Source organism: Carassius auratus, chromosome 13 (genome assembly GCF_003368295.1).
Source record: "Carassius auratus strain Wakin chromosome 13, ASM336829v1, whole genome shotgun sequence".
Classification (NCBI taxonomy): Eukaryota; Metazoa; Chordata; class Actinopteri; order Cypriniformes; family Cyprinidae; genus Carassius; species Carassius auratus.
This window is the reverse complement of record NC_039255.1, coordinates 17,534,761-17,546,834: the sequence shown is the minus strand read 5'-3', so window position 1 is coordinate 17,546,834 and position 12,074 is coordinate 17,534,761. Positions and strand designations below refer to the sequence as shown.

Below are 12,074 nucleotides of genomic sequence, written 5' to 3'. Positions count from 1 at the left end.
CTACAAGTGTGATTGCATCATATAATAATTGCTCCTATCATCATCTGGTTGACTACATCTTGTTCATCATCTGGTTGACTACATCTTGTATTAATTTTACCTGAATAGTTTTATTCAGTATTACATTTTAATTTAAGATATTTTACATGTACTAAATTGCAACTTCACAATTACAAGTGTGAAAATATAAATATATGTAAATACATGAAATTCAGATTTAAATTACATTAAATGTTTTCCTTTGCCCTTAATGCTTTTTATTTACTTGTATTTTCTTAACTATTTCTATAGTTAAAATCCACTGCTTAATGTTCTGACACATTAAGCAATGCTCTTTAACCATATTTCAGAGAAAAAAGAAAATAAATCTGAAATTATATTTGAAGATGTAATAAAGTCCTACTTAAGTTGGTTAAAAGTTGTTGCATTTTAATATAAATTTAAACTATAATATATTTTATTTTCATTCTCTGGATCGAAAACTGCCTCTTTTCATTTTAATTTGACAGTTGCATGTGATAAAATGTATTTAACAGCTGTTTGACTTTGAAATCTCTACCAAAGATCATTTAATTCCCACAGATGTATTTCTTTAGTAAGTGAGGTGTGTTTGAGGAAGGTGAGTGCATTCAGTTCTTGCCTCAATGCATGTGTTAATGCAAGACCCTTTGCACCATTTGGTATTTGGGGTTGTTCCTGATGGCTCAGGGGAGGTATTGAGGCAGGTTTAACACATTAGAGCTATGCAAATGCTTATATTCACACTCAGTCATTCACTGAGGCAGTAGTCTCAAATGCGAAGCATTTAGGCCAGACCACCTGTCACATCACATGGAAGTGAAGATTCACTTCCACACAGACAAAAGCTGATATTTTAGGGGTTTCAAAGGGATTGTGTACTTTATTCTGTATACAATTTCTAGACGTTTCTGTTCTACAATTTAAGTGGATCATGGATAGAGTATACTATCTACCTTTCCAAACGAGTTCCCACTTTATTCTCTATCCAGGAAGTTCATTAAAGCAACTAAAGCAACAGACATTTTAATGGGTCAACGAACAATCACAATACATTTATAAGCTATTGTGTTGGGACCACCAGCACTTTATTCCAGCATTACATTAGTGTTAGTTCTTTAAATATAAGAAAAATATAATCAGGATTCCTTTCAGGTGTAAATGCACTTTATTTAATTTAATTCCAAGTGATTGCTTAGGACATCTTTAATTGAGCAGTGCATATTTGTTATTTCTTGTACTAACACTAATGATCTCAAGTTGTGTCAATTATTTCTCAGACCCATAGACAGCTAAAAAAAATCTAAATGTAGAGATCATATCAGTGCTGGAACAATTGTATCTTAACTGAGGCTGATCTCTCCCGCCCTGAGGAACCCCACGTGTCCCTTTGTGAATCCTCACAGCAGGAGTTTACCTGTTAGCAAACGTCAGTTTGTAAATCTGTCTGGGCAAGTTCTCTGAGATCCTTTAATACAAGCCTGTTCATCCAGTTTGACATGAGATTTTGTCCGCTGTTGTTTAGTATGAACTTATTGTGCAGTATGAGATTTCGATAACTAGAAAGCTGTTAATCTGGTATTTATGCTACATCTGATCAGACTAGCATAGGAAAAGTCACACATTTAGACTTTATTCGTTAATCCAAAATTACTTATCAATCAAAACGCACGCTACCATTTATAGTTTGGGGTCATGAGATTTTATTTTCATGCTGTTGAATGAAGTCTATTATGTTCACCAAAGTATAAAAAGTATTTATGTGAAATATAAATCTTTTGTAACATTATAAATGTCTTATTTCGATAAATTTTATGTATACTTAACTTACCAAATAAAAGCATCAGTTTCATTAAAAAAACTTACTGACTCCAGCCTTTACAGTATAGTGTTTTTTACAGATTTGTGAAACAATTTAACATTCAGAACAAACAAACACACAACATAAAAAAAAAAAAAAAAAGCAGTAAATGAGCTTTCCAATTCTGTTCCTACAGTCCCATTGTGCTAAATTTGGAGGGTTCCTACAAAAGCAGGGGAGGGTGACTGGGAGGTTATCAAGACTAACAGAAACAGGCAGGTTGTTTTGTCTTTCTAATAAGGCTGTCATGGCGTAGTTTGTGATGCATGTGTGAGGTGAGATATTGGATATTTTTTGGGGCGTGCACTGAATGGCAAGTGACTGTATGTTTTATCTCTTACAGTTTTATCTCTTTCACCATATCCTCTCCACATAGACATAGGCCAGGGAAGGAATTCTCGTATATTTTTCACAGCCTCATTTTAATTAATGTGACACTCTGACAAAAAATAAAGCTGAAGTGTCACCAGCCCAACATTACACACAAGCATATAGAATTGGCAACAAAAACTTGTTTTTGCCTTTAGTTAATGTAATTACCTTAAATGTCCGCAGTACTTCCATAGCAACTAATTTGTTTTGAGAAACATATTCATATTTTGGTCCACAGTCAGTCTGCCTAACAGTATTATTTGTCATGAAATGGAAACTAAGTTAATGTGGCTATGTAAATGCAGCCAGGTCAGAAAAAGCTGAACATTTTAGCCATTAACATTAGTGTTTTCTCTTATCTTTAGGCTAATTTAAACACTCATAGCCTCTATTTGGTATCTTTGGCTGCTTTAATATGAAAGTTGACATGCAAGCTAACCCAAGAACCTTTTGGTTTTTCTGCCTTTTTCAGGTTAAAATGTAGACATATATGAGAGAAACTATATTTTGATTTTCATATTTTTAAATCTCCTTCACTAGACTTCTCTATCAACGAATATGAGATAAGAACAAGTGAATGCATAATAAGCTTGAAACAATAGTTTAAAAATAATTTTAAAAAGGTTTAGATTGAACATTATTTAGATAGATGATGACATATCAAATCACACTTTAATTTCAACTAACGTTACCTATAAGTAAACAGAGAACTACCAGCACAAATATGTACCAATCAAAGCCGTTTTATAAGGGTTTGTTTTTGTATTAAACAAACATATAACGTTACTTCTTTGTCCACGAGATTTGAGTGGTATGTTCCGCGCCAGGACATTGGCATATGATTGGTTATCTTACAATTGAGGGCGTTACCAAGCTGCAGCTTGAACTGTTCCGCGGGAAAAAATTTCCTCGTACCACATCTATACATTTTTATCCCGCCCAATTTATCTAAACATAAACGCCATTGGATGATTTTATAGAAGCGTTGTTGTTACCTCAATGTTCATTGGATATCAGATCTGTCTGTCATTCTTTGGGCCGCCCACCTTCTCGCTGAGAACAATGCGGATAAAAGAGGAAGCTCATCTCATTGGTTGAATCAGATGTAACGGCGCTGCTCATTGGCTACTCTGATTGCCGCTTGTGGACTGCATGTTTTGAACATAAATAAGAGCTGCATTCTGCACTTTTCTTCCACAGCAGAGTTTGGAAAGGTCAGAGAGAGTGCACTCGAATCGGCAGCTCTCTGACAACAAATATCAAAGAAGATGCATTTTTAACCCCCCTTTTATCGTTGCCTTATGTAATCTGGCGTAGTTATTATGCAGAATACTGCTAGCTTTTTTCCTCAAACCTAAATAAATTCAATTTAAGCCCCTATCCTGGTTGCTGTGCGCTCGCTATCTTGACTTTCACCTACTGTCGTCTTAATCGCGCCTGGCTGGATCTTATTTTCAACAATCATCCGTTCAGAAATGGATTTTGAAATTCCTCCAGGCGACGTCAGCCCTGTAACGGAGCCGTTCAACGCCGGGCCTGAGTCCGTCCTCCGACCGCTTCGGCTCTCTCTGCCGGGGGACGGGGCGAGGGGCTCCCCCCGCGTGAAGACCCTGGCCTCCCCCGGACCCATGGCAGTGCTGTCTCCGGTGACCAACCTGGCTCTGAACCTGAATAATCTCGCTGTTCTTGGAAGGTGAGTGAAGCTAGCCTATTTTTGGACGCACGAAAAAAGTAAACAAAAGCGGAGCTACTTCCTGTAACTGTTCTCAGGCTGTTTATGACTTTTTTTTTTTACTAACTCTCGTTATCAAGGCTTGGCTTGGTTGTGCTATATTTAAGCTGTTTATATAATGATGTTATGATGCAACCCATTTCAGTTTTCTAACATCTTTGATTCGACGTTTTGATGCAGTCAATGTGAAACACCAAAGCGGAAGAAAGCTTTGCCCCTCCTGAAGATCCCGTCCTTCGCCTCTGATGCTTCATCAGATTCAGGTTAGCTTGAAAACCTGCAGGTGTTTTCCTGTAAAAACTTCAGCACTAGTAGTGATGCATCTGCCCTTGATGGTCTGCTCTATGACAAGCCGTGTCAACATTTATCGTGTTACTAACAGTTATTTATGATTTACTAGTAACATTTGAATGATGTTTGTGTGTGTACGTGTGTGTGTGTGTGTGTGTGTATATATATATATATATATATATATATATATATATATATATATATATATATATATATATATATATATTAGTGCTGTCAATCGATTAAAAAAAATTAACTAATTAATCGCACAATTTTTTAAAATTAATCGCGATTAATCGCGATTAATCGCAATTAAAAGACTGAAACTTTTTGGATATGTAAATGTAAAATGTAAATAATTAATGTAAACTCAAGACAAAGAAACTATTTAAATTCAAAATATGATTGTTTATTGGAATTTTTGTTTAACTTGTAACACAGATTTTCTCATGTAAACAACATACCTGCAATAAACCATCAATATCCTCCAAATTTACTGTTGGCTTGAAAGCCATATTTATTACAGAAATAAAAACACAGGCATGTAAGTACCATTTGAATTTCAAAACAATCAATGCCAATAATAGACAAAAATGATTTCCATGTTGAATTCTAAGTGGACTGCAAAAAAATTCCAAAGTATAGTCATTGCCAGTGCTTTAAGTGGGCCATGCACTGGTACTCAGTACCGCCACTTCCAAATATAGCTCTTGAGCGTACCGCCACCTCTCCGTGCGCCCAAAACGTGCATGTAGCGTACCGGTACGCTCATTTGGACAACTGTTTTAATAGAGGTTTTAATCTTTTACCTGCACTGCCGATTTTAAGAGCGCCCTTCACAATGCAAGCTTCCTAATTCATCCCACCCAGAGCAGAAACTACATTACCCATTCACCCTTAAGTTATACAAGTGAATAGCGCATGTGTTGCTTTTCCCACTGTTAAGTGTCAACAACTCAACGTGGCCGGAGAAGGTGTGTGAAACTCGTTGTGAGTTATACTAAAGCAAAATCTTGAGTATTTATTGTCTGATAAACATTAAAAACTGTCTGCGGAGGTTGAGTCGTCCTGCAGCCCCCGCTGGCTGTTCATTGGCTGCAGCATCTTTTTTCTAAGTTCTAAAAAAATACCGTAGACGGCAAGGCACAAATTTAGATATTCATTTATCTAATTAATCTATAGCCTATGCACAAAAACAATATGATCTTTTTGTCCCCTTTTTGTTTTAAAGCTTGATGAAGAGAGAGAGAGCAAGTTGCTGCAGCTGCAAGGACAGTGATGCACGCGCACAGGAGTGATTGACAGTTCGCGGCACTGTGTACAAAAATACTCCGCTACACAATTATTTAGTTTATTTTCGTTTAAGCTTATTAACGTTAGCGTTACAGAAAGGTCTGATTTACGCACTGTTAAAGTCATTGTTTTTTTTGTTTTTTAAACAATGACATTTGAGTTCATGATTTTAATGTTGCTGTTTCTTGTGGCAGAATGAATGAAGAGTAATGTTTCTTGTGGCAGACTGAAGAGTAATCCGGCAGAGTTTTATACTGAAACTTTCCGTCTAAAAGTCCTTCCTTGGTCTTATCCATATTTCTTTGCACGTTGAACACACATAGGCCACAACTGGAAATAAAAAAAACTGCAACCGCGTTAATTGCGTTATTTTTTTTTAACGCGTTAAATATTTCAAATTAATCGAATGCGTTAACGCGCTAATTTTGACAGCACTAATATATATATATATATATATATATATATATACACACACACACACACACACTTATTCTTTATTTACAAGTTACTAGTATCAATTCCAGTTGTCAGTGTTAAATCAATAAACATTAGTACAGGTTTATCTGTGTTTTATGTTTCTTACATATACGCGTGTGTTGTCAGGATGGCCAGTCTGACCTAATGATAAAATGTAACGGGGTGGTGATTTTAAATATTATTATTTTTAATTTTTAGAAAAAATCAAGTCCACCCCATAAACCTAACCTTCAGTGGGGTGTGAATTGTATGAAAACAGTAGAAATGTACAAATTGACAATAATTAGCCAAAACATGGTTACAAATTACCCAACAGTGTTGAAATTGTATAAATCATGAATTTAAGTTATGCTATATGGCAATAAAAATAATAAATAAATAGATAACGCTGGTAAGATGAGTGTTGCTAGTAATAATTAAGCTTTTTTTTTTGTCTTTAGAAATTGTTAAAGTATCTAATAATTAAAGCTGGACTGGGTACGAGCAATAATTGGAATGCATACTATTTGGGTATAATTGCTTACTAGAAATTAAATTAAGTGCTTCTAACAAAACCATGCTTTGGTGAAATGTTAAAGCGGTTTGCTGTACAGTGTGTGGGTGTGTGACCGGTCATACCGCTTGGAATGTGAGCAATGATCTTTATAGTTTAGCTCTGTTGTAATATTAACAGCTTATGCAGGTTTTCTCACCTGTGTCTCATCTCTGCAGGTCTTGGACAAGAGTCTCCCAGCCATTTGGACACTCTGGATGCTGAGCTGAAGTGAGTCTGATTTTTCTGTCTGTTGGTAGTCCTATATGAGATGGAGCTTGGCTTGAGGATTATAAATCTTATCTAGTCCCTGTCGTTAGCTGAACCGTACATCTGCTCAGTGTGCCTGTTTTTCATGGATGAGCTGAGCATATGCTGGCATCTATCACAGATCACAAACACAGAATCACTGGATATCTGACTTATGTGGAACTTCCTGTTATTAATCATTTAGCCCCAAAAAATTTTATTCACAAGGATGACTTTCTTTTGGGAGGCACAAAGTGAGATTTTAGGCAGAATGACATTTTTTAATTGAAGAAAAATGTATTTTGGTAAACCTTTCAAACTTGCAATGGCTCAGAATCAGATATTCTGAATAATACAGATAGTATTATTCACTCAGCATGCATGAAATCTGTGTACACCCTGGCTCTCTGGTAATCTACAGTCTTTGAGACTGGTCTCATTTCCAAGCCATTTGGTGTCAGTGGGAATCCATTTATCTGCAGCCAGGCCTACAGCTGTTTGGCTTCCTCACACATCAGTGTGTGCTGTGTGGCTCGTTCCTAAAGGTGGCTGTGTGAATAGTGGCACGCTTTTCATACCCTGTGAGAGCATGCGTCCAAAGAGAGTGGTTGTGTGTGTGTGTGTGCTATAGATCACACTTTTTAACATTTTATTTCCCCATTTTTCCTACGCCATTTAAGAGCCACACTCCTTATTTCCTCCCCCTCCAAACCAGCTTTTAATCTCTCGCCCCTGCCCCCCTTTTCCAACAAGAGAGGCTTGCAGAAGGGGTTAGCGTTGTGTGGGAATATGGTAAATTAGCCCCCCCCCCTCATTGGTTCTGCTGAGAGCTGTTTTGCATACAGGTGGGCATTGCAGTTTATTTGTTAAAGAGTCTTAAGGGAGGGGACTAGTCTAATAGAGAAATTACATGAATTGTCGTCTAGGCTAATGTTGGGTTGGGGTTGGAGGAGACTTTGAATAAACTAGGAACTGTTTAATAGCATTTTCTTTATCCTCCCAGGTTTGAGAAGGCCATGCAGGATGCCACACGAGCAGTTAATGAGTAAGTGGTCCTGCACTAGCACTACAGAGCAGAGGATGCATGTGTCTGTGAAAGCTGTTGTAGTGACTTGGGTTTAATCTAATGTTCTTTCTGTCTGTACAGAAAAATGCCCATTCGCAGGATACACTCTTTGCCAGTAAGTTTATTCTCTAGGATTGTATTGTTTCAATCAAAAGTTTGGATTTTTATGCAGTCTCCGGGGTTTGCCAAGACTGCCTTTTGGTAAAAAAAATAAATACGAAAATTTACTTCAATATATTTTAAAAAGTCATTTGGTTTCAGAAGCCATTAGTCTTTGTCATAAGACCCTTCAGAAGTCATTCTAAAATGCTTTTTCACAAGTGTTTTTACCGTCACTTTTGATTGGATTAATTGTGTCCTTTCTAATTGGGTGTTAAAAGTCTAAGTGACCCCAAACATGTTGACCAGTAGTGCAAGTATAAATGTAAGATTTTCTTTTTCTTTGTAGCTGCAGTTTTTAGGTCACAGTCCCAATTTAAAAAATAAAGAACCAGATCCCTCGCGCTATGGAGTGTGGACTCGTGCAAATGGCAGCGACAACAAAGAGAACCTGGCTGAGGTGTGTGTTTTTTGTGTTCTGTTTGTCTGGTTCTATAGGCAGTACACTGATGTATTCGTTCTCAATCAACTAGAAATTGCTTTTTGAGAGAGTGAGTTATGGGAATGATTGTGGCGTGGTGTTGGAATAACTTAGTTTTTTCTCTCATCTCTTTTACAGGAGAATTTTGAGTTCAAGAAGCCTTCCATGCCAGCATCGCGCTGTCGCATGCGGTCCACTGGAGGAACCAAGGATGCTTTTGCCTGCCGACCCAACTCTGCTCCTGCTTTAATGGTGTGTATATATATCCCTGGCAGAACCTGTAGAAAATATTTAGTTGTTAAATGTTCAGTTTTTATGGTGCTAACATGTATCTTTGGCAGAACCTGTCGAAATTTAGTTCTAAAAGGTTGAACTTTTTTAAAAGCTTGGTTCTTCCTCTATTCTCCAGCTTTCCCCGCCTTCCTCCCATCAGCCCGACTCTTCAGATGAGAGCAGTCCCTTCATATTGCGCCGCCCCTCTCTCTCCGGTCTCCATGATGAGGATGACGATGATGGCTTTTTAGAAGGACTGGATGATGTGGAGGTGACTTCAGTTTGCTTTTTCTTTATTCTTATGGTTTGTTTTTTATTTTTTTATTTTTTATTGTAAATAACCATGATGCATTTGTTTGTGTAGAATGACTCCGAGGTTCCTTTTGGAATGGACAGCCTTCTCACAGCTCCTCTGGTGGCTAAACAAAGTAGTGACAGTAATTATTCGGTATGCTGGTACCCTTTTTCTCTTTTATTTTTGTATTTATTTTTTCTGGTTATTGATATGATAGTTGACAACCAAACCCACTTTACTGCCCTTAGCCTGTTGTTCGCTGCCGTCCACGTGGGTTGTTCCGATCTCCCTCTATGCCGAACCCTGTAGGGCGTATCCAACTAAAGAGACCCGAGAGGCCACAGGATGAGAACACACCTGTCAGAGTGAAGAGGAGGCGGAGCCTGGCAGGGACCCAAGTTGCACCCACAGAGCAGGAGGATGTTATGCCTCATCAGGTCAGACCTCACTGGAAAAACATCTGCACCATAATTGGAGTTTCTAATTTGGGTCTAACTTTGATCACTTCCCCTTACAGGTTCAAAGGTCAAAGTCATTTAATCATGCACAGATCGAAAGCATGATAGATACAGATCCCAGTAATGTGATCGGAGATTTCACCAAGGTGATTAGTGCTTTTAAATAATAACAAATAATATATATATATATAAATATATGTCATATAGCATGATAAAACCAAACATTGTTTTAAAGCATTCATTTCTTTTTGAAGGCTCCTGCTCTCCCCACAGTAGAAGGAAAACACCAGGAGTTGAAATACATCACTCCAGAGATTGTAAGTTTGCACAAATTAAAATTTGGCATGTAGATTTTAAATGTAGAGCATGCCAAAACAAAAGCAGTTGTATGAGTTGTTGTATTTACAAAGTATGTGCTCTGGCACATTTCCTTTTTTTACTAACATTGTTTCCGTATTATCAGATGGTTAAAGCAATGAACGGGCAGTACAGCGATCTGGTGGAGAGGCTGTTTGTTATCGACTGCCGCTATCCTTACGAGTATGAGGGCGGCCATATTAAGGTTAGGATTTTGTTAACCCTGATGCAGTGGTACGTTGTCGTATTTGTGTGGGGCAATTTTGGCTGACTCCACTTTGTCCTCTTTTCAGGGTGCCCTTAACCTCCATCAAGAGGATGAAATTGAAGGCTTCTTTTTAAAGAATCCCATTCTCCCAGAATGTCCAGAGAAGCGTGTCCTGCTTGTTTTCCACTGTGAATTTTCATCTGAGCGCGGCCCACGGATGTGCCGTTACGTTCGACAAAGAGATCGAGATTTGAATGAGTACCCCAACCTCCATTACCCTGAACTCTATATCCTGAAGGGAGGCTACAAAGACTTTTTCCCGCTTCATAAGGTATTTGTTTTCAGAATGCAATGTCCTATTTAGGCCCCCCCCCCCCTTCCTCCTCTCTTTCCAAGTTTATAATGCATGCATTTTTCTCTGCAGTCGGTCTGTGAACCCGAGGCTTATAGGCCGATGCATCATGAAGACTTTAAAGAAGACCTGAGGAAGTTCCGCCTTAGGAGCCGCACATGGGCTGGAGAACGCAGCAAGAGAGACATGTACAGCCGTCTCAAGAATCTTTGAGGCTCATGCTTGCATTCCCTCATCATTTTACTGCCGTTACTAGCTCATATGCTGCCCTCACACATGAGACATGGCAGAGACCTGAAGACTTGTGTTTGATGGGAACCGTTGTTGGTTTTCAGGGTTTGATTTTTCTTTAGTACCACAAAGCCAGCTGAGGTTGAGAGGCTATTATGTATCTCCGCACATTTGGTTTGATTTTATCACTTTTAAACTCCTTTTTTTTTTCACCACCCTGATCTCCCTTTAGAAACACAGTTACATGTCACTGTCATTTATTACACATGCACATTTTAACTAACCTGTATTTTAACCCCTCAAGCCCCTCCCCCCCACCCTTTTTTGTTTACCGGCCTGTCCTAACTTGTGTTTCAGATTAAATAATGACTATTTTAACTTGCCACCAACCAAATATAGCACTTTTCCCCCCGGTTTTATTTGTAGTGGTGATTTCATTTCATGCATCATTTCGCCCCCCCTCTTCCTCTCGCAGGAGAACCAAGTATTACATTTGTTGTATAAATTGGTTTAAGTATTCTGAATGTCACAATTATGCTAATTATAATATGATAAAATAATGATTTTAATCTTTACCCATAATTTTTTTAGAAATGTGTAAAGCGTTCGGTTGATGATTATCATATTGCTTTGACTGTCCTATTTTGAATTTTTGGAAATTGTGAGATTTCAATTGTTTTTGGGGGGAGCTAGCAATAATTATTATTTAAAAAAAATGTCTTCACTTGTCTGACAGCTTTAACTCAGGGACCGGATCCTGAATTATCCTGCTGGTCAGCGAGTGATGACCGCATCAAAGTTTACCAAAAAGTTCTGAAGGGAGTTTTAGTTCTATTGGTTTGTAAACTAGTGACAGTTGAGAGATTCAGTTCTCACTCCCATGCAAGTGTTTTGTAAATTTCATCTTCCTGAGTGTATGTGTTTTATTGGTCCTGTGTAAATGAGAAGCTGGTTTTTGTATTCATGAATAAACTTGGAGTTTGGGGTAATAACTCTTCGCTGAATCATGCATTGATCTCTTGGATCTGTGTGCTGTTATTCACTGGACTAGGGAGTTGAGTCACCTTGAATGTGGTTAGTCAAGCACCAGCACGTGTCCCTGCACACATTTGCATTCCGAATCTCTTCCAAGGGGAGGAGCCAGCAGTTTCCCAGCCGTTCCCTAACAGCCTGGCACAGAGTCAGACCAGTTCCTGCACTAATATTTCTCTTCGGTTAATGCATAGAGCTGTTTTTGGGCACGGTTTTATCAGTGTGAGCAAACATGAAATGAAAGTTAAAAAAGAAAAATGTTTACCCCAGCTTTTACATGAGGATAGGAGAAACTAAAGAGGTATTAAGACAGACATTTAGATTTTCTGCATGCAGCTTGATTCCCACCAGACTAAATCAAATATAGGTCCTTGTGAAATATACACAATATATTGTC

The 12,074-nt window shown here is 38.0% G+C and overlaps 1 protein-coding gene across 1 annotated transcript; it reads left to right on the top strand.

Annotated features, from left to right (window-relative positions):
* The first annotated feature begins 3,421 nt into the window (after window positions 1-3,421).
* Window positions 3,422-11,649, top strand: LOC113112901 (M-phase inducer phosphatase 1-like). Its single transcript, XM_026278820.1, has 15 exons — window positions 3,422-3,944; window positions 4,164-4,246; window positions 6,756-6,807; window positions 7,829-7,870; window positions 7,973-8,006; window positions 8,340-8,450; window positions 8,610-8,723; window positions 8,881-9,015; window positions 9,109-9,192; window positions 9,288-9,476; window positions 9,557-9,643; window positions 9,752-9,814; window positions 9,961-10,059; window positions 10,148-10,393; window positions 10,487-11,649. Exons 1-15 carry the CDS (start codon window positions 3,727-3,729, stop codon window positions 10,625-10,627), a joined length of 1,698 nt encoding a protein of 565 aa, XP_026134605.1. The 5' UTR covers window positions 3,422-3,726; the 3' UTR covers window positions 10,628-11,649.
* The last annotated feature ends 425 nt before the right edge of the window (window positions 11,650-12,074 follow it).